At 53.5% G+C, this 22,138-nt stretch overlaps 4 protein-coding genes across 4 annotated transcripts; 1 reads left to right on the top strand and 3 right to left on the bottom strand.

Annotated features, from left to right (window-relative positions):
- Positions 1–729: 729 nt before the first annotated feature.
- On the bottom strand, positions 730–3,514 carry NCLIV_036250 (Asparaginyl-tRNA synthetase, related; the record flags this gene model as incomplete). The annotated part of the gene is made up of 3 exons (XM_003883827.1): positions 730–1,286; positions 1,811–2,458; positions 3,091–3,514. The coding sequence occupies 3 exons, from the start codon at positions 3,512–3,514 to the stop codon at positions 730–732; spliced, it is 1,629 nt and encodes a 542-aa protein (XP_003883876.1).
- A 1,540-nt stretch (positions 3,515–5,054) lies between these two features.
- On the top strand, positions 5,055–12,136 carry NCLIV_036240 (conserved hypothetical protein; the record flags this gene model as incomplete). Its single annotated transcript, XM_003883826.1, has 7 exons — positions 5,055–5,086; positions 5,908–6,006; positions 6,434–6,558; positions 7,861–7,967; positions 8,920–9,035; positions 10,134–10,196; positions 12,115–12,136. The coding sequence occupies 7 exons, from the start codon at positions 5,055–5,057 to the stop codon at positions 12,134–12,136; spliced, it is 564 nt and encodes a 187-aa protein (XP_003883875.1).
- A 1,433-nt stretch (positions 12,137–13,569) lies between these two features.
- On the bottom strand, positions 13,570–17,436 carry NCLIV_036230 (Ubiquitin fusion-degradation protein (ISS),related; the record flags this gene model as incomplete). Its single annotated transcript, XM_003883825.1, has 9 exons — positions 13,570–13,761; positions 14,214–14,336; positions 14,644–14,723; positions 15,138–15,249; positions 15,560–15,653; positions 15,824–15,954; positions 16,282–16,350; positions 16,811–16,896; positions 17,301–17,436. The coding sequence occupies 9 exons, from the start codon at positions 17,434–17,436 to the stop codon at positions 13,570–13,572; spliced, it is 1,023 nt and encodes a 340-aa protein (XP_003883874.1).
- Positions 17,437–19,968: 2,532 nt separating this feature from the next.
- Positions 19,969–21,787, bottom strand: NCLIV_036220 (DEHA2B13398p, related; the record flags this gene model as incomplete). Its single annotated transcript, XM_003883824.1, has 4 exons — positions 19,969–20,070; positions 20,508–20,594; positions 21,029–21,188; positions 21,756–21,787. The coding sequence occupies 4 exons, from the start codon at positions 21,785–21,787 to the stop codon at positions 19,969–19,971; spliced, it is 381 nt and encodes a 126-aa protein (XP_003883873.1).
- Between the last annotated feature and the right edge of the window lie 351 nt (positions 21,788–22,138).

The following is a 22,138-nucleotide window of genomic DNA, read 5'->3' as shown; positions in this document are numbered from 1 at the left end:
GACACAGGCGCAGTTCGAAAAGCGACGGCCGGGCCAGCTGGACGGCTGTTCTCGAAGCGGAACCGACAAAAAAACGCGATTTCCCCCGCGCGCCCTCCGACAGAGGAAGCCAAACCAGGTTGCGCGTTTCCGCTCAACACGCCGCTCCAGCCTGTCGAGACCTCTGTTAACCAGCTCTCCCGACTTTTCCCCCGTAGATGTACAAGCCGACAGCCCTAATACACGTAATAATACTATGTGTGTGCCCAGTTCTGTGCAGCCTGGTTCGTCTCTCTCTCTAATGCAATATACATATATGAAAAAAACAGGAATGACTTAAACAAAGGAGGACGACGAGATCGACAGGCGCTAACCCCAGTCGAGCTAGACCGCAGCTGTGCCCCAGAGTGTGCCGAGAAGCATCTCCGGTCGCTTCCCACTCGGGGAGACACAAACACAAAAAGGCCAGCGCAGCCGAAAAGCTCCTTTGAGCACTGCACTCAGCCTTTTCCATCGCCACGACACGAGACCGTGCGCTCGCTCTCTCTGGCGGGGAAGCCGTATTCCACAGCCACTGCTCCCGACTCGTGCCTCTCTGGTCCCCCGTCGCGCGACGCGTCTAGGTAGAATATACAAACACCCGATCCGGCCTCCGTTTCCTTTCGGATGCACAACGAGCGAGTGACGCGATTCTATGTGCGTATGTGCGTTTCGCGTCTTTCTTTACAACGCCGGCGATGTCGGTGTAACTTAGAACTCGGCGTGGCCCGGGTACCTCGGGTACGGGATCGTGTCGCGGATGTTTTCGATTCCGGTAACCAGCATAACAAGGCGCTCGAAGCCGAGGCCGAAGCCCGCGTGCGGGATGGTGCCGTACTCGCGGAGTTCCATGTACCACCAGTACGGTTTCGGGTCCAGGTTTTTCGCTTGAATCATCGCAGCGAGGCGATCGCGGTCGTCTTCTCTCTGAGATCCTCCAACCAGTTCGCCGATCTTGGGAACCAAAACGTCCATGGCCCGGACCGTCTTGCCGTCCTCGTTCAGCTTCATGTAGAAGGCCTTGATGTCCTTCGGGTAGTTGTACACGATGCACGGCTTCTTGTAGATGTTCTCGGTCAAGTACCGCTCGTGTTCGCTCCCCATGTCCATGCCCCACTCCACCTTTTCCTTGAACTGCGCCTTCGGCTCTTCCGCCTTCAAGATCTCGATCGCTTCCGTGTACGAGACCCGGGCGAACGGCTCTGCCAGAATGTTCTCCAGACGGGCAACGAGGCCTTCCTCCTGGTTCTTTTGGAACCACTCAATGTCTGCACACAACCACAGGAAAACGCCAAACATCTGTGAAACCCGACAGTCTTCCTTGCGCGCTCGGCGCCAGCGCTGACTGCTCTGCTGCCCCCAGGTAGCAGATAGAGCCTGGATACGCACAGACGACTCAGCGAGTTGGTGACAGAGTTAGGCCGCCAAACATATGAACGCGGAGACTTGTATGTGAGGCGTCCCTTCTTGGTCGCGCGCGACGCGCGACGCGTGCATGCCTCCCACCCACACGCGGACGCATCAACAACGAGCACGAGACACCAGAGCCCGCGAGGTTTTGCGTCTCTCTCCATTCGCCTGACATCCCTCGTGTCTCATCTCTCGGTGTCCGTCGGCCACTGTCGACGCCGTTTCGGCTGCTCGGCCCCTCTGGGTGGGTCTTTCTTCCAGGCCGCGTCGGCCCTGGGCATTCTCTGTTTTCTTTCGGCGCCAACGGCGCTACGCGCTCGATTTCCACAACCGAAAGTCGACGAGGCGCCCCTTTTCCATTTCTCTTTTTTCGCGTGCGTACCGGCTCTGCAGTTGTCCAGTACCCACTGGACGCAGAATTTCACGTAGGCCTCCGCGACGACCATGTTGTCTTCGAGCGTGGCGAAGGCGATTTCAGGCTCCACCATCCAAAACTCCGCAAGGTGTCGGGACGTGTGCGAGTTCTCTGCTCGGAAGGTCGGACCGAAGGTGTAGACATCCGACAGCGCGCAGCAGTACGGCTCGACGGCCAGCTGTCCAGACACCGTGAGGAACGCGGGTCTGCCGAAGAAGTCTCGGGAGTAGTCAACACCCCTCTTGTCCTTGGTCAAAGGCACAAGAGGCTCAGCCGGCGCCGCAGCTTGGCCGTTCGCAGCCCCGTCGGCCTTCTTTTCATTCTCTTTGGTTTCCGCGGGAGGCGGCGGCAGGAGAGTCGACACCTGGAACATTTCCCCAGCGCCCTCGCAGTCCGACGCCGTGACAATCGGCGTGTGGATGTACAGGAAGCCGCGATCCTGGAAGAAGCGGTGAGTCGCCATGGCCAAGTTCGACCGCACACGCGTAACCGCTCCTATCAGGTACGAGCGCGGACGCAAGTGCGCAATCTCGCGCAGATACTCTCGCGTGTGCTCCTTCTTTGCCAACGGATACTTTGCCGCGTCCGTCATTCCCAAGATCTCCAGACGGTGGCCTGAACAACCCAGACGCAATTCGAAACACGAGTGCAACCTTTGCACACACCAGAAATTGCATGCAGACGCCCATATACATATTTACATGTATATATATATGTATGTATATATATGCATTTGCATATATATGTATGTATAGATATACATTTGTATATGTATGTATATATATACATATGCATATATATATATATATATATATATATATATATATATATACGATGTAAGCCTGCACGTGCACGCATGTGTAGATCGGCGCCTGCGTGTGGACGCCTAGCCTATTTCTGGGGGAGGCACAGAGTTAAGGATCAATGGAAACACGGAGAGAGAAGTTTCACGCAGACCTATCCACGTGCGCGGTTGTCCAGACTGGTTCTGGACAGTCCGCAGATACGTTAAAAGGGGGTGTTTTGGGGCGAGTGTGGATTCGTGTTTGAGCGACTGTTTTTTCACCCTCTCTGTTTCGTCGGAAGGGTGGTTCGGAATACAGAATCGGAAAACCGCGCGGCTTTTGTTCTTTGCAAAGGAGAGTCTCGTATCCGCCTCGCGCTCTCTCCACCTTTTCCTCCGTTCTCCGTCCTGTCTCACGAGCCTGTCCGCGCGTCTTTGGATCAGTTCTTTGCCATCTTCTTACCTTTGCTGGGGTCTCGGACGGCGAGCTCGACAGCCTGGCCCTTGGCTGGGCTTTTCACGACGTCTCCGGTGAATCGGAAGGAGCATCCGGCCCCGCATTTGAGCAGCTGTGGGAAGTCCCCACCAATCCCAGCTTCGACGACGACCTGGAGGTTGGTTGAGGTGCTGCCATCGCTAAGGACGACAAAGCACAAGCTGCCGCCGCCTTGTTTCCTGACGGAGCGGCTCCATCCGCACACAGTCACCGGCTTTTCCTGGTTCACGAATTTTTCCACGGACGCCTCGCCGCCATCGAGCAACGCGGCCAACCGGACTCGCTCGGATCCACAGCCAAACACGGGGATTGCCTGCTTGCAGCTGGTCGGCACCTGGTCTTCGAGAGGGCCGGGGCAGAAGGTTTTGCTGTCGCGCTGGGGCTCCGCCATGGTGAGCGAGGAGAAACGGCGATGCCGGAGCCTGGAAGCGGGGAACAGAGAGAGGTCGGGGACGGGAACCACGTCCGGGAGCGGAGTCAAGGTGCGCGGCGAAGGCGAGGAAGACGCACGCGACTTGGGGTGACGGGCAGGAAGACAGCTGGAAAATGCAGCGCGGTGAGAAGGAAGCAGGGGCCGTGAGGGTGGCGACCAAGAAAAAGCGAGCGGCGCCGCGGCCGAACGAAGCGTGAGAGCAGAAGAGAAAAGGAGCGCGGAACTCCGGATGGACGCCAGGGCGAAGAGCAGAGGTAATACGAGACGCGGAGCGACGAAAGAGGGAAATTCACATGCAGAACGGCGGCGGAAAACCTCCAAAACTCGGTGAGTCATTGAGTGACCCGTCTGGACGCGCCTTTCCGTTGTGTTGCCTTCTGCCGGGGTTTGATGGAGCGTTTTTCCGCTTTTCAAGGCACTCCGACGGACAGGGGAAATCTCGACTTCCACCGTGGGTCTCGACAACGTCACAGAATCCTAAAAAAATCGAATCGCCGACACAGAGCGTGCAGAGAGAGAGAAGCGTCCGGGACGAAGCTCGATGGCGCCAGGGGAGACGAGAGGCCTCCCATCACATCCCCCACCCTCGCTGCCGCGCTGCCTGTGATCAGAGGCCGACGCCGGCCTGCTTCGCCTTTCCTGGCGTGCCGATTTTGCCGCCTCCGTGTCTCCTCGGAAGCTTCGGCCGCCAGCTTTTCGCTTTCGCGCCGGCACATCACTTACACTCTACCCTTGCACTAAGAAAAGAAGACGAACTGGTGTTTTCCAACCTTCCGCCGAAACCGTTTTCTCCCTGAAAAGCAGAGTCCGACGCGGGCAGGGGAACCCCTTACTCTTGAAAGTCCGCTTCGGCTGTGCAGGGTGTGGCAACAAAAACCTCGCTTGCAAGCCGGAAAGACACGAAGCCGCGTCGCACCTTTCGCCGCGATTTTTCGCAAGGACAAAAGTCCCGACAGAGACCTGTCCGCCGGCTTGTCATCGGACAAGATCGCGTTGTTGACTCGCGCGGAAGCCTAAGGGCACATCCGCCGAGTTGTTCTGCTATGTAGATGAACTCTTGTGAGCGAAAGGTGTGCGCTTCTTTCGTTGCACGGGGTTTCGGAGGTGTACAGACACCGCAGAAAGAAGGAAAGTCGCGCGCTTTCGACCGAGGTGGATGCGCAGCAGAAAAACGTAGACAGACTGCGAGAAACTTTCGACAGACGCGCATGCGTTTCCCGCTCCTTCTCGCGATTCGAGTGTGCGCTCGCTTCTCCTATATAGCGAGAGCCGAAGCACGCAGTGTGTTCACCCACACAGAACAGGTCCAGGCCCCGCGTGAGGACGCGGCGACACCCCACTCTGCCGCTGAAAAACGGAGCTCGGATCTACCATTCTCTGTTCACTCGTGAACAGAAAAAAGGGCGAGCTTGTCCCGCCGTTTTTTTCGTTTCCGGAAAATCCCACTCCCACTTGGTCTTTTCGTCGCTGTCCACGCTCCGCCCCTGCCGGCCCGAAGATGCGGTTCGGGACTTTCAGGACCGCCTACAGGTAAGAACTTCAGCTGCGCGAAATGGAACGATGCCGGAAGATCTGGGAGAGGAGTAGCAGCTTTGGGGAACCATTTCGATGTTGCCTCCGTGGGAGCCGCCGTTTTTTTGCAAACGAAATCTGCTGCTTTGCCGTCACCGGCAGTTTCCTCTCGGGGTTCTTCGGTATACCCTAGGTGCCGTTGCGAATTCCTCTTCCAGGATAGCGCTCTCTGTACTGGCCCAGGCCTCACATCCACACCGGCGCACATTATTACACACACACCGAAACATTTTGCCTATGTCTATTTGTGTACCTGCATCTGTAAAAAACATCTTGTTTGTCTATGTACTCGTAGATGTTTTCGTTGGACCTGAATCCAGATATTTGGCGGCTGGTCGACAGCTTTGAAATACTCTGGCTTTGTCGCGTTTCAGGCGCGTTTCTTTTTCTAGCATTCAAGTGTGTTGCGCCCCAGCCGGGTCATGTTAGGTCCCACTGCTGTCCCGTGAAAAAGAAAAGGCAGAGGCTGCAACGTGAAGGGGGTTCCCTGTGTGTCACATACGGAACAGGGAACTCTCGCATACGAGCCGCCGGTTAATCGACAGTCAAGAGTTTGTGGTGAAATGTGCACTCCGATACCCGTCAGTGTCATTCTCTGTTCCAGGGTTCCTGCTCGGCGGTTGATTTGCCCTCTCAGGTACCCAAATTTGCTTTGTGTTGCATATCGATGTGCTTCACATGCACGTGACTGGACCACATACCGACGTTGCAGAGGCATATATATATATATATATATAAATATGATTTTTGTAGCGGTATCGTTTGAAATTTGTTTTCAGGGTGGCGACTCGACACTTTGGTTCGAATGTCGCTTACCGACAGTACTACCAGGCTCCTCGCACCGTCACGGCGATGATGCCTTACCTCTGCACGAGAACGTAAGATCCTTCTGTTCCGTTCTCTTGCTGACCCGAAAAAACTGGTCTTCAGTTCTATCTAAATGTTTTGCGTGCTTTCCTCTCTGCACCCTATTTCCACAAGTCTCAACCTTCTGGCCACTCGAGCCTTGCGTGACGCTCTCTTTGTATACGGAGACACTTTTCCCACTCTACTTCACCACACCAGAACCATCTCTGAGTAGAGGCGTGAGCTTGTCTTACTTTCTGTAAGTGCTGGAAATGCTTCGTTTGCTATGTTTCTTCCGTCTATCGCTTTTCATCCCTCGCGATGACGTATACATGCACGCATATGCATGGTTGCTGTCCGCATAGGCCACCTTTGATGTTGTTTGGTTGCTGCATCAGGTTGTTTCCTTGTGAGCTCTTTCCAGATATTGCGCTTTTGGTTTTCGGTTCTTTTCCGCAGAAATCCTGTGACGCTGAGGCTCGAGGACCAAGCTGCCGACGGCTCCTCGAATGTGAAACAGCTTTTCTCCACGAGCATGAGCGGCTCTGCTCTCCTCTCGCCCGTCAGCGAATTGTCTTCGCTCGGTAAGAAAGCATATTGGGATTGTTTTCTTTGTGAGAACGAGTCTTGATTTGGACTGTAAGAACGCAGATCCCCTCAACCATCTCTCCGTCGAATAGCCACGCACCGGATTGCGACGACGCTTTCCAACACCCCTCCTGCTGTCTTTGTGGATGCATAGATAGCTGTATATACATCTATATATATGCACATGTTCATGTCCCCTCGCACACTCCCTTTTTTTCGCAAGGGCGCAAGGGAAGACGTGTGGGGATTCGGGACCGTCGATCGCTGCTTCTGAGAATAGGGATGGCGTGTTTCCCGGGCGGTTGCAAGCATATCCTTTTCGGGGGGATTCGCGGCCGAACTCGGTTCCTGTTTTCTGAAGACGCTCGAAGTGCCGCCGAGCTCTCGCTCTCAGTGCTCTTTGAGGCAACCGACCGCTGCGTTCGTGGACGCGCGGGAGCCGTAGGCAAACGATCGCCACAGGGAGGAGCGAACACGAATGAGATGTGCATATGCATCAGCTTGTGGATATGTAAACAAACAGTTCCCGTGGTAAGACTGCGGAACCGTCGACCTAGTGTCTGTGCGTGTGTCCGTGTAGCTAGCTCCTGGTATCCACACCTTTCAGGATCCACTTTTTTGTCTCTATCTCCTCTATCCATATCTCTTTTTCCATGCATTCAATGATGTATGCGTGAGTCGCGGGGAGTAGCAACAAAAGCGCATGTGCGGTTTCGTGTGTTGTTGCATGCACCCAACGAGTGTGTGTGAGATGCTGACGGGGAGTGTCATCTCTTCTCGTTGGTTTTACTTCTCTGTCTTGGAGGTGAGGGGATCGCGTGTTGTAGGTAGATGGGCGTCGGGGGGGTTTCAGAGTGAGCAGGGGATCCAGAACGGAATTTCCCGTGTCACCGTTTGAAGCGAAGTTCTTCTGTGTCCTTTGCTGCGGCTGAAGCTCTGTGTTTCGCGTCTCTGCATGTCTCCCAAAGTGCGTGCGAACCTGCCGATTGCCTCCGCGTTCGTGTTTGTGCGCTCTCTGTCTCCCGACGTCTCGATGCTTGCGGCCTGTCGCCCGTTGCGTTGCTGGGTTGTGTGATCAAGCTCTCTCTGCGCGCACCTTTGAGTCCACCCACCCATGGTGCGATTGAAGCTTCCGATGCCCATATCCCCGTGTATTTCCGTGCACACAAACTATGTAGATACATGTATATCTACACATTGATGCTTGTGTGCGGGGGTGGGCGTCTACGTCGGCTTTGGAGCGGAGAGGCGCCTTCTTCATTGCCTTCCGTAGGCATGTGTCCTCTTGCGCGAAACAGGGCCGCCTGCATTGGTGCTCGAAGTCTACGACGTGGTGTCTCATCTATCCGTGACGAAAATGCTATTCCAGTCGCCATGGGATAAAACACAATCTGCCGTCTTCCAGGTATCATTTTCCATGCAGTTCCTTTTCTTTTAATGACCGTAGGAGAGTTTACATCCACAGAAAGACCATCTCTCGCGATATGTTTATGTTCATTCGTCTTTGGGTTCCTGAGGAAATATGAGCAGCGCGGCTTTTTTCCCGCTGCGGTGAGAGACCATGTACGTGTTTGGGACGGCCTACCGAGTTGTCTCTACCGAGCGTTAGGTCCTCGCGTTCTCCTGTCGCCTGACTTGATTCCTTGCCTCTTTCCTCATCGCACGTTCTGCTCTGTCTGGGTCGAGGCGACTTGAGCGCTGCCTGCGTGAGGCGTCTCCGCTCTGCTGTCTCCGTGTCCGAGGGCGGAAGGAGACAATTTCGTAAAAAGTTCGTTCTGCAGAGGGACGGCGATGTTCCCTACGGTGACGGAAAGAGACGGTTTTCTTGAGTCTGGTTTCGCCAGTGGCTTCGCAAAAAGACTTGTGGGGTTGAAGGGCCGTTTGTTGCGAGGAAACAGATTCTTTGAGCCTCGTTCCGAGGCATGCTGGAAAATGTCGCCTTTTGCTGCGGGCGTTTGAGAGGAGGGCTGCGAGCGGCTTCTGGGGCGACCTGAGCTGGACACGTTGAGGAAGAAAACGAATCAACGGAAATGCTCCAGCAGACGGTTTCGCGGATCCGTGTCGTTCTTCTGTGTGGGTCGAGACACGTGACACGAGAAGAATGAGGGAAGGGCAGAGGCGACGACGGGGAGGGGCGGGGAGGGTTGCCTTTTGAAACAGTCTGCGGCACAGTGCTTTGTTCGATGAAAAACGAATGACAGTTTCGTCAGAGCGCGCCAACCATCCTCTCCACGTGCGTGTGTGTCGATGTTTCTTTCTCTTGTGACGTCGTGTCTCTTTTTCAATCACCTCGTTCCGCGTCTCCGGCGCCGGCGAACCTTGTGTCTCTGTCGTGGTGTGGACTTCTATGTGGATAGAGACGGGGGCGTTTGCTTTGTTCGTGTGGGGTGTTGTTCACAGAACGGTCTGCTACGTCAGAGTGGCTTCTCGCTCTAAGGGACGAATATCAATGCATGATAAAATTAATGCAACAGTACGTGAAGGAAAACGAAAGACGTGTAATGGGACAAAACAGTTTCCCCCCCCCCCCCTCCCAGTTGGGTGTTCACGGTACCGTGTGTATCCATGAACAAAGGACGCGTAAACAGTCGCGCGGTGCGGAGGGGCCGCTTAATCGATATTGGGCGCAGATGGAGAAACTCGGGAACGTGTGCTCGGGTGCTCGAAAGGCCACGAGTCTTGTGAATCGAATCGTGTGTGTAATGTTTTATTTAATGTTTTTCACTTTTTTGAAAGTCCGTTTCCTGGTCGCCCGTTGCCTCTGTGGGCCACAGAGAGAGAGACGGAGAGACACGGAGAAGCGGCGTGTGTTGCGGCAGAAGAGAGGCCGTTCGTCTTTTTGTGTCTCGCGGTTTTTTGGTTTTTAGATTTGTTCTACATCTGTGTGCGTGAGGGCGTATGTGCTCCTTTGGGGCATGTTCGTTGGAATCGCCTGCGACGTGTGTGCCGCCCCAGTGCTCGACGGGACTCCTCTCAGTCTCCCGCTTGGTGTCTCTTCTCGTTTTTCGTGGGTGCATGCATGCCGAGGGAAGTGGGCTTTCCGAGGCGGAGCGGGGACCCGGCGGGAGGTGCCGGTGAAACGCAGACAGGAGAGAAGAGCGCAACCCGAGAGTGCGGGAGGTGACACGAGAGGCGGAGGGTGTGGAGCGTGGCCAGCGCTACATGTGTGCGGAACCGTTTCGTGTTTGCTCGTGCTCTGCATACCTTGTGCCATCGTCCGGTTGAAAACAGTCGAGACAGCAGGAGTGGAACCTCGATTCCCTTTCCGTTTACATTCCTCTACATGTTAATATATATATATATATATATCTGCGTAAAAGGTGTGTGTTTGAATCATTCTTTTCGTCTCTGTTTGTGTTTTTGTTCGCATGTCCCCACCGACGTCTCGGCCTCTCCTCCGTTCGCGGTGCACGCTTTGTCTCATTTCCCGTTCTCTTCGCCTCCACTCCGCGTCTCTGTCGGGAAATCGTCTTTTCGTCTCTTTCAACGTCGCTCTTTTCTCGTACCCTCGCTGCCCGAGTCTGTGTGTGCTGGTTCTTCGCGCTCCCCTCTCTACCACTTAACTCGTAAGTATCAAGTTCGCATGCGGCCATTCCTCTGGCCCTCGTCGGCGGCTTCTGCGAGGAAACGATCTGTAAGTGAGGGGTGCGGCGTCGTTGTTTGTCCTTTGGCGGTTTTCCCGGCATACACATGTGTCGCATTCGTTTTTCGGGGGGGTTCCGTATTCGTGGGGAAGGCGAAGATCTTGTGTTGCGGTCTCAACGCCGTTCTGTTCTTCTGTCGAGTCTCTGTGTCTTTCATCCAAGAAAGCCTGCTTTCGGGTCCAGGTGCGACGCGCCGAGGCGCGTTCCGGCCCCTGTGGAGCCTTTTGTCCCTTCTTTTTTGGGGGGGGGGAGAGAGAATGCCGTGCATCTGGGTGAACGCGTGAATCTCTTCTTCGCAAATGCTCGCCGCTGTGTGGTTTTCTGTCTTCTGTTTTTGCGTCGCCCGATGAGCAACCTCACGCGATCGGTCTCGCGAGTCCACATCTCATACCACTCTCACAATCTGTGCTCACATCCCTTTTCCGGAAGAACCTCTGTAGCGGCTGCCGCCTCGCGTCTGTGCTTCTCGGGCGCCTGTCTGCATGCATTTCCTTTTTTGGTCCGTTCGCCGCCTTTTTACGGCCCGTCCCCTGGCTAGATCTTTTTGTCCTTTTCACGGGTTCTCTTCCCCGTTTCGCGCCGTTCCTTTCTCCCTGACACGAACCGCAAAGGTCCAGCCATTCCTTCGTGTCCGTGCCTTGGGTGTTTGTCTCCGTTCTTGTACGTGCCGGCTGCGAAGCGCCGACTGGTGTGGGGGTTTGCCGCCGTCGCTTGACGCGTTTCGTTGTGGGCATTTTGTGTGTTGTTCCTTTTAGTGATAAACACAGCACTGGATGCACCAGCGTTTGGTGGAGTGCTTACGAGCTGGGGATCGCCTTGCCGCGTCTTTAATAGCCACATCGCAACTACCTACATGATCTTGGAAACATGCATGGGAAAGGAATCGCGGAGGGGAGGCGGGCGGCTCTAACGTGTCGCAGGTGCGTTTCCTTTTCCACCGCGTGTCCGTCGTTTTTCGCGATTTCTTGCCATGCGCGCTTCTGTGCCGGAGTGAACGTGGAAAAAACTGACACACGTGACGCGAGAGATGACACAGACCTAACGAGAAGCTCGTTGTTCGGAGACGAAACGATCTTTGGTTTCTGCGCACGGGGTGGTCGCATCCGTTCGGCGTGTCCTCGGGGAAACGGTCTTCTCTTGTGTCGGCAGAGAGCCGCTCAAAAAGCCTCGAGTCGTGACGGGCGCTCTTCCCGGAAGGAAACAGAAACAGGGACGGTGTGCCGGGGCACGGAGCATTTTGCGTCTTGTATGCCGTTCTTGGGGCCCGTGGTTGTTGACTCGGTTTCTGTTGAGTTGGGAAAAAGACACAAGTGGAAGACGAACAAAAACGAACGGGAAGCGCACAGGGAGAAGAAAGAGGCTGATGCATGCATGCCTTTGAACGCGCCACCGCACCTGCTGTGCCTTCCGTCGCCTCTGTGCGCCCGGGCGTTTTCTGTTTTTTCATACACTTTGTGGAAACTCTCTTTGAATCGCCTATATATACACTTAAACGCATATCTATACACCTATATACATACATATACATATATATATATATATATATATATGCGTTGATGTGTGTGCATGTTTGCATTTGCATGTATGGGTTATTTGTGTCATTTTCAATACCTCGCAGCTCTGGAAACGTTCTTGTGCACCTTTGCTAATTCCGTGTCGTCGTGGGAGCTTGAAGGAATTGTCGCTTTTCCCCGTCTCCCTGGTGCGCGTTTTTGTTACCCTACGTTCGTGGAGTTGTCTCCATCCGTGGGTCTGTCCACGTCCTGTAGGGATGAAAGGGTGCGTAAGGCAATGTTCATCGTGTTAAGTGAATAGACTGGACGGTAAATATTTATGCTAGGTTCAAGACATCGGTGTTTGGTTGTGAATGGAAGTTCTTTTCATGTGTGTGTGTGTGTGTGTTTGCAGGTGGAATATCTTTGCCGGTTGATTTCCTGGCATTAACAACTCCAGTGGCATATGGCTTTAGCCTATGTGCGTCCACTCTACCAACATCAAAGCTTGAGATGGTAACAAGCATAGCCAGCAATCATCGAACAATAAGAGACGATAGTCGTGTTCGACACGTCTAACGCTTTCGTCTCGCTTTTTCTGCGTCTCTCCTCTTCTTATTCACGCTCCCTGCGTGGCTCGCATCAACGGCGACAAGAATGGCGAGAAGTCTAAGCGCGAGCATGCGCTTCAACGCATCGCGTTCTGCCGCCCTCCTTCGTTGAGAACAGCCGAAAGAGAAAGCCTCACGGGGCAGGGAAAGAAGCGAGAGAGGGAAGAAGTTAATTTGCCAGTTTTCTTTTTTTAGTCTTGTTTTCCCCGTTTTCTGGGTGTGCATCCTTGGCATTCTCAATTGAGAGAAACGATGGTCCACACAGACGTTTCCATCTGGCTAAAAACATCGCCCTCCGACAAATGCTCTCGTCCGAGAACTTTCGAAACGCCCCGCTGCCCCGCTCTCATGAGCACCGTGCCAGGCGCAGACACCTGTCTGCCCGCCCAGAAAGCGTCTCGAAAAAGACCCACTTTCCGCAGCACTTGCGAGAAAGAGGTCGGTATTTCCTCTGAGTGGCTCGGAGGCTTCTCTCTGAACGCACTCCGCGTTTCATCTGTCGCGCCTAGGGACGAACGCCTTTGAGACTGCGCGGAGAGTCTCTCCCAGACGGGATTCTGCCTTCGCGCCAAACTCCCAAATGCATCTGTGGATGCGCGCATGCAGATACACGTCTGTCGCTTTATTCGCGCACGCAACGTTGCCACATACACACACACATCAACACGCGTAATCCACATCTGGTGAAAACTATATACATATATATACATATGTATGTCTTGATCTCCTGTCTGCCTTTTCTTTTTTCTTTACAAGACTCGAGCCTGTGGCCCACCGATGCATGTGGCCTTCATTTTCTGTTCCTCCTCTCTCCTCTCTCCTTTCCTCTGGCGGGGGATGCGGCGGCGCCGAAAAAATCCCAGACCGCTTTTTTCCCGACACGGGTTCCTTGTTCGACTCCGTCCTTTGAGAACGAATGTCTTGACCAGCCCGCTGAAGACTCTGCTGTTTTTCCTCTCGATTGCCTCTCGCGTTATGTCTTCCGCCCTCGTTCGTGCCGACTTCCGAGAGCCTCGGAGACAGCAAACCCTTACCCCCTGCCTGTGCTTGTGGAGTCTGTTCTGTTTCCTTTCTTTCCCTCATGCGCTCTGGTTTTCATCCACCCTCCATTTCACGAGGGGACTCCTTTTCGCCGACAAAACATCCTGCGACTTGTCGCATTCTCCGTCTCCATGTATCCGCCTCTTCCCTCGGTCTCTTCTTCCCTCGGTGTCTTCTCTCTTTTGCGTCGTCGCCCTGACATTCCGTCGTTCTCTGCCTTATTCACACGTGTTGCCTTTCCCGCAGAAAGCGGAAAAGCCGCGCGAGCCCGCACTGCCTCCCCCGCTCCCGGTGTCTCCGGAGACAGCCGAGGGCAGTAACCGGCCTGAAGCAGCTCCAGGCGTCACTTTCCCGATGAATCCTGGAATTCGCCCCTCCCGCACAAGTTCGTCGTACTCTCCGCAGCTGGTCTGAAAAACACATACGCCGCGAGAGAGACTTCGTGCATCCTGACGGCGAAGCGAGGAGCGAGAGTGAGAGTCCACCTCTCTCGCGCATCTTGAGTGTTTCTGTTTACCGCATCCTCGTTCTGCTGCGCGATTCACGACCGACTTCGTCGCGAGCAGATATCAAAAACGTCATCTAAAAACGGTAAACTCTTCGACAGATATCCACGCTGTATCGCGCTTTTCATGACCTTGTAAGTGCACCAGGAATCGCGGCGCCCGGCGTAAATTTATGAAGAACCAAAACAGAAGAAAAAGGCAGTGAAAGCATCGACGACGTTGCCCGCCCTGCGCGGTCCCCTCGAAAAGCCCTTCACAGAGAGACAGTCAAGTGTCTCCTAGGCTGACACGCACGGAAGAAGAACCGAAAGGAAATGCGTCAGTCAAGACACAACCCGCGTTCCTTCGGGACCTACCCGGACGCCATTTCGAAGTTGCGACTTCCAGGGCTCCTCGCTTTCGTCTTCCTTTTTCGCCGGCGAGCTCTCTGGCGTCGGCCGGACCGCCTTGCCGTCCAGGCGCGTGCCTTTGCCGCTGAACTGAACAGCAAAAATCGCGAGCGGAAGTGCGTCCAACCGCCGTGACGCGCGCGTCTCGGAGATCCCGGCGCGAAAAAAAGGAGGCTTGGGAGCCGCAGAGGAGACAGCCTCGGCGGCACGAGCGCAGGAACCAAGTGACGGAGAAGAGGGGGGAAGAAAAGCGAGAACAGGAGAGATAAACGAGAGAGAAGGAGAGGAGAAAAGAGAGAAGCGGGAGAGATCAAGAACGAAAGGCAACGCGTTGCGCGGTGAGAGAAGACACGCGAGACGACAAAGTTTTGCAGAGAAGAAAGGAGAGGGCTCTCACCAAGACTCGCTGGCTGCTGTCGGAATCTGCAGTCTGATCCGTCTCGGAAGCCTCCTTGTCGCTGCTCATGTCAGCATCTTCTGAGGAAGCGCGCGAACAAGAAAACCGCGAGGAAGAGACGGTGCACAGACGCGAGAAAAGGGAAGCGATTCCTCCAACGACGGGCGAGAATAAACGGAAGAAAACAGCGGCGAAAAAACCAGAGCGCTGGAAAACACCAGGGCACCAGTGGGATAGAAACCCGGGGATCTACAGCCGTGGACGAGAGCAGGATGACGACTCTGACAGCACCCGATCTACCCGAGATCGTCGGAGCACGGCACTGAAAGATCTTGCGGAGAGACAGAGAGACAGCACCGCGGCGAGGAGACTTGAGAAGCATAGAGAGGAGGGAAACGAGGCGGCGTCTCTGAAACAAGCCGGTGAAAAAAAAACGCGACAAAACGGACCGAACAGAAAGCCATTCCAGGGCGCTTGAAACTCTTGAGTCTCACCTGAGGCGTCCTGCGTCCCGCGGGAGGTCGGTTCGACGTAGCCTTCGGGCGCCTTGAATTCTACTTCCATGTCCGTCTCGATAATCGACACTGCAGGAGCGGGGCGTAGATCCTGAGACGTCAATTCGAAGGAAAAAGGAGAGAAACGGAGAGGATGACGAGGCCGCAACAAAGCGCCGTTTTCCCACCTCATCCCATTACTTCCTCCGCAGTTTCGCGTGTTTTCCCACACGCATCCGCTGTCGTCTTCATCTCCGTTTTTTCTCTTTTTCGTGTTGCTCCGCCGTATCGTCTTCGTGGCAATTTCCCTTTCCACATTCTGGCCGTCCTACGTTTCCGCATTCCGTCGTTTCCAGTCGCGCTCTCCCGTCCAGACACTTCCCTCGTCGCGATCTTCGCATATGGCCTTTTCGGCCCCTCACCGTAACTAGCAGCTGAAAGTTCTTGTCGAGAAAAGGCAAGTAGATCAAGTCGCCCACAGTCAGCGCCGCGTAACCTCTCAGAGCCACTTCCAACCTAAACAAAAACAAAAGTTGCGTAATCATATACATGCATATATATACGTATGTAGACAGATAGATTTACAGATAAGCGTAGAGAAAGAGCCACGCATGCAAGTCTGCAAATCAGCAGATACACGTGTTGTGCGGCTGTGTGTCTTTCTGGGGATTTGAAGAAAGGCTTACACGGCTCGCGGATTGGAGATTTGAAGGAATTCTGTGGTGACGGGTTGGAGCTGGACGAAAGTGCCTTTGGGAAGGCTGATGTTTCGGACACGGACGATGTCTCCCTCCTCTAGGCCGAGGTTTTGCATCATCTGCGAAGAGAAAAGGAAAGCCGCCTCCCCTTAATTTCGCGTCCCTGTGTGCGACGACGTGCATCTACATGCGTTCACCAACGCGCAAAGCAAATGCGTTTTCATCTGACTGCGGAAAACGTGCATGAGCGTAGAGAGAAAGCCGACTACTCGACACCGACCCCACGCGCTGTCTTTCTCTTCTTCTGCACTGCGCGGCACCCCAAAAAGCACACAGAAAGGCAGCCCACGTGGACGCGACGGCAGAGACGAGCATCTCCACAAATCGCTCCACAAATTCGGAAGTTCAGACACGCACGCTGGCTCCTTTCTCCCCGCGGGACTCACCCAGTACGGGAAGTGGCATGTCCCTTCCTCTGCGATAAACTCCAAAACGCCGGTGTGCGTGCGGCGATCCTAGAGCGCCAGAGAGAGAGGAGAAAAGGGGAACAAGACGCATGCAGATGAGCGTCAACCTGTCTGGGCATGTGCATGCACTCCGCCACGAAGAGAGAGATGTGAACGGTGCACGAGATCCAGAGACAGAAAGGCGAGGGAGGCATGGAACTGTGGAAAAGAGCGACTTCTGGAGCTTCACGAGAAATCATACGCAAAAATAAAAGTTCTTTCACCTCCAGCTGGGTGTAGTAGCAGGCACGCATCCATACTCGCGTCCACATATATATATATATATATATATGCATGAATTTGCATGAGTCGTTTTCTCTCTGCATATAAGATGTACAGGTACGACATATGCACATATGTTTGCGTCGCAAAGTGCAGTCTTTTCCGCATTCCCGAGACTAAGGAAGCAAATATCACGAAAACCCGGCGAGAGGAGCAAACAGCGTGTGTTCCTCTGTCTCCGGCGCACCTTCGCTTCGTTGACAACCTCGAAGAGCATGGGCCACGAAATGTGGAGACGTGCCAGCGCGTGAAGAGCCGACTGAGGAAGCAGAACTGAAAATCACGAAAAACAACACAACACAAAAGCGTTGTCTTGCGCCTCGCTTCCTTCTAGCAATTTCTATTCACAGAGGCATCATAAAAGTGTGATCCGTGCAGAAGAAACAGCTCTTCGAGGAGTCAGAAAGATGGAGGAACAGAACTCTCGTAAGAGCTACTTCCTACGGATGCTATCTCTACATGCATCCGCATACACAACTGCGCGCATATATATATATATATATATACGTACGCGTTCAGATATATGTACGTATGCACATGTTCAGATATGTGAGCACCTACGTATGTGAACCCCAGCAAAGGGAGAGGTGTTGACAGAGAAGCTTGAGGCGCCCAGGCGAGAGAAAGAGGTCAGTCTTTGATCTTTCGCTCCGAGAGAAAACCGAGAGTTTGCTTACTTTTGTTGCCCTTCTCCATGTCGTCTTTGCCAATGAAGGAGACCGGAAAGCAGCTATAGCACTGCGAGAAGCCGCTCCTGGCCCCCCCCTCCACATCGCCCATGCCGAGCAAATTTGCCACGTGTCGACTGAACATTTTTGGACGTTTGCTCGAAGAAAAATCGAACCCAAAACGCAGCCGAAGACACACCGGCAGAGCAGAGACAGTGAAGGAGCAAGAAAAAAACGGGCGCGAAGAAACGGGAGAACGGACGCGGAAACGAGAGAAAAAGGGAGCGGAGGGAAGGAAGGTGGAAGGAAAAGACGAGGGAAAATCGGAGGAAACGAAAAGATGGGGAAAATGGAAAAGAGAAGAGGAGGGAAGAATCCGGTTATTGGAAAAAGAACGTGGCGGCGCGTGCAAGAATCGGGCGTATGAAGGCACAGCGTTGACAGCTCAACGTGTATTTACACCAAAAGCTGCGTTTTCGGAAGGGAACGGGACACTGGAAAAGGGAGGCACACAGTCACGAGGAGTGGAAACAAAGATATCGACAAGCAACGGCGATAACGGAGAATAACGGTAGACAAAACGCTCGAGAGCAAGACAGCGCTCAGAGACGCCGAAACAGGCAAGAGCTGCGAAAGCACGAGACTGCCTGTGTGCGAGAAAAGAAGACACGGGAGACGAAGTGAAGCGTGTGTTCGTCCGGAAAAAAGACAAGAAAAAGCAGAGAAGACTCGAGAAACAAGGTTCCGCGACAACCGCACTGGACCTTTTTTGCTTCCGAACTTAGAAGCATCCTCCTCTCGAAACGCTCCGGCGACAGCAAGAACAGCCTGTGCTGACGCAAACAGGAGGAGAAAAAAACGGGGGAAATGGATTTGTTTCCACCAGAGTGACGCAGGGGAAATGTAAACCAAGAGGAACGGCCGCCGAACAAACTTTTTTCCGTTTCTTGGCGAGTCCTCAGCGCATGCGCGCGACTTTTCTTGCGCCTCGCTGGTCGGGAAATCTCCAAGGTTCCTAGGCAAGACTGAGGTGACGAAAAATAGCAGGCGAGCAGTGGGCGAGAAACACGGGATTCCTGGGAATACTCTAACACGTTTCTGTTTGCAAGTGAAAGAAGCAAGAAGCTTGCAAATCGAGAAGGAAATGGACATCTTTCATCTGAATGCCGCGATATCGACCAAAATGTGCCTATACGGATATAGGCGACATGTAGAAACATGCGTATCTATAGGCGTCTTAACTGCACAGATAGAGGTACACGTGTTTGGAAAACATCGTGGCACTCGTACTGATGCATGCTTTAACGATGCAGACCTTTGTATTCATATAAATATATTGGTTTATACATATAAATATATTGATTTATACATATAAATATATTCGTATATATATATATATATATATATATATATATATATATGTTAAATGCGTATGTATGTATGTATGTATGTATGTATGTATGTATGTATGTATGTATGTATGTATGTTTGTACATAGTTGAGGGAACATGGCACTGTTTGCGTTGCGGGTGGCGGGTCTTTGACAGGGGAGAGTCTCAATACTCAAACAACTTTTCTTGGACCTGCATTTTTCTTTGTTGTTATTTTGCCTCACTCAATAAGAGTTTTGGCGGCTTCACGGGATGAATTTTGACTGCTATTTCAGCCAGAATGCAGGCGTGCTAGAGCCTTTCGCTAGTTACTTCTGTCAGCCGCAAATCCATAAGTAAGACACCCCGTGTTTCGTCTCAAAAACGCTTTCGCGTCGTCCTCGCACTAACTGACTGAGTTACAAAACACAGGATCAGATGTATACAAACAAGGAAATCTCGATTTCAGATCGGTGGGTACAGACTATCAAACCTCACAGTTATCGCATGGAAATTGCAATGGATGAAACGTTCGTGGATAACCCTCCGAAGTTGAACCCCAAGCCAGTTTGGCTTCACTTGTTCCTCAGACTCTGCGGCTTTTCGAGCTCAAAGGCTCCCAAGTGACTCTGTCTCCGGCAGTGTCTGAAACACCGGGGCTGGTATGTTGCAAGTTGGGCTTAACTTTAGTTCCACTCTGAAAGCCTTCCTCCGGCATCTTCGTCAGCGATAAACGATTGACTCTCCGCTACCGTCTCGCCTCCTCTCACCTTCGTTGATACACAACGCAGCCCCAACTCGGACAATACATATACATGTATATATATATATATACGCACAGATCCAAACACACCGGCAGGAAGATAGAGTGGTATTTCAACCGCTAGAACCCTAGACAGATTGAATAACAGATAGCAAGGTCTATGAAATAACACAAGAAAAAGTAGCGTGATCGACAGAAGTATAGAATGCCCATGCTAGCCTGAAATCTTCGACCGTGGTGTGTGTAATGCCGCGCCATACCCTTGGGCTCCTTTCGTCTTTGTCTCGTGTTCGCCTTCTGTGTGTCGTCTTCCACCTCGCGTGCGGGAATCCTCAAGTTCGTACTTCTCGGCACTTGTCTCCTGCACTCCCTGCTCACATCTCTGGTTGTCCCCCCCGCTTCTTCCAGGCCTTTCATATTGTGCGCCGCCTCGCGCGTCTCTCGCGTCCGGTATTGCAACGATCTCTCCGCTAATTTCCCTTCTTTCTGTTCCTAGCCTTTCCTCAAAGGGCCAGCGGTCGCCTCAAGCGCCTCCCCGCACCCGCTACACTTCGTCATCCTGGAGAAGCATGTTGGGAATTCCGTTGGAGATCGGATACTCTCTGGTGCAGACGGGGCACACCAGCTTGCCTTCGAGCACATGGAACTGCGGACCACGCAAACGACGCATCGAAAACGCAAGCAGGGAGCGGCCGATGCATGCAGGGTACATGCGCCAGAACGCACCGAAAGACGAAGCGTAAATTCCCATTCTCCCGACTCGTTACAAGGCAGCGAAATGTTCTGTCAACCGAGTAACAGGCGTGATTGACCGCGAGACAGGGTACACGAATCTCAAGGAAAACAGAGTTTGACGGCCACAGGGGAGACGCAGACAGTGGCGAGGAAGAAAACGGAGACATACGACTAGGAAACGAAACGCGAGTGCAAATCCTGTGTCCTGACGGACGAAACCCGACAAGTGCGACGCAGCAGGAAGCCGAGGAAAGATTGTCTACCAGAGTGGGACACGCGACGCGTTTCGACATGCAGAGTGCCTTGCGCAAACCCCTCTCGCATGCACGAACTACAACCATTTTTTACCTCAATGACCGCCTCGTGCACGGCGCGAAGAAAGTGCTCGTCTGTCTTATCGGCCTCGGTGAAGTTCGGAGGCAGCGGGAGTCCGAACTGAAGCAGAAAGCAAAACAGAGCCTTCTTGAAACACCCCGATTCCACAGTGTCGCAGGTGTCCCCGTCTCCTCCTCGCGTGGTGTCCCTTTGTTCTCCAACTCCTCATCTCTCCCGTTCTCTGAACGCTCTCGGCGCTCTTCTTCCCGTTCCGCCAGTTTCCCACAAAAAGACCGTCGCCCGGCCTCCTCGACATACCTCTCCGCGTTGTCCCTTCTTCTCCCCCTTTTGTTCTCGCGTCCTCGCCCCCCGCACCCCGGCCTCCTTGCTCTGCTGTTCCTGTCTTTCTCTGTTCTCCCCGTCGGCATGCGTTCTCACGTCCCTGCCGTTGCTTCGTTCTCTGTTCTCTGGCTTGACTTCGTTCCCTCGTTGGTCCTTCGTCTCCCCAGGTTCCCGTTCCCTGTCCCTGTCTCCGCAGAGGCGCCGCCTCTCACTTGCTCGGCGGTTTTAACGAGCGCTTCCCAGTCCAGCTTTGCGAGCAGTTGCCGAACGAGCTCTGGCTGAAACTCCGAAGACTCGGCAGTCGTTGCCTCTTCGCTTTTCTCGTCCACGACAATCCTCAACGGAAAGCCTCCGGTGCACTGACGCCGGTTGCTGAAGGTGCGCAGAGAATCCATACCGCAAAAACACGGAACGCGAGTCAGGGGAAGAAAAAAATAAAGATGAGGACGCGGCGACCTACACGCGAGTGCGTGAAGCGAGGAGGAACAGAGAGACCGAGAGACAGTTGCCGAGGACGATGAAGACCGAGGCCACACGCCTTTAAGAAAAGGCCCAAGATGCACAGACGGTTTCAGACGGACAAACCACAGAGCGCTCCCCGCGAGAAGTTTATGCTGAAACCTGCAGCCGTCTGCAGTTTCGCAGTCGAGGACACGCGCGCTTGGGTAGTTGTGCGAACAGACTGACACAAGTACCCAAAAATATCAAGAGCTGATAGATATATATATATATATATATATATATGTACCTATATATACATGTCGATTCACGTGCATTTGAGCATCTATAGCATGCACTGTAGCTAGTCGGTCATACTGTGACGGAGTGGCAAAGAGGAGGGCGACACGCGCGGGAGTTTGAACCGCGTTTTGTCGTTTTTCTTGTGTGGATTCCTGATCGGCCGAGAAGGAAAAACTGAAGCTCCTTATATGTGCTCACCAGGCTATCAAATTGTGGGTTAGGAGCCTCATGGTGTCGCGATGCAGCGAGATCAGGCACAGAAGACGGAAAGCGGACCGCGCGAAGAAAGGAGGGAGAGAAAGAAGAAATCAAAAGCGGCGAGGAGCTGAGAGACGACAAACAGCGGAGAGCGCGACTCGACGAGGAGGTTTAGCAGAACACCTCGCGCAGGCACAGGGAAGTGGATGCCACTGAGCATGAACGGGGACGAGACAGTAAAGGAAGGAAATGGAAGCGTTAATCGCTATGCGTGCGAAAGCGAAAAGGAAGGCTGAAGTGGAGAGAGAGATCGAGGGAACAGCGGTGCGAGAAGACGCGAAGCAAACTCGGAAACCCGGAAGGCGGAGCGCAGAGATTCGGCC

This window comes from Neospora caninum, chromosome VIII (assembly GCF_000208865.1).
Source record: "Neospora caninum Liverpool complete genome, chromosome VIII".
In the NCBI taxonomy this organism is placed as follows: Eukaryota; Apicomplexa; class Conoidasida; order Eucoccidiorida; family Sarcocystidae; genus Neospora; species Neospora caninum.
The sequence above is the reverse complement of the archived record's forward strand: the minus strand, read 5'-3'. Positions and strand labels throughout refer to the sequence as shown.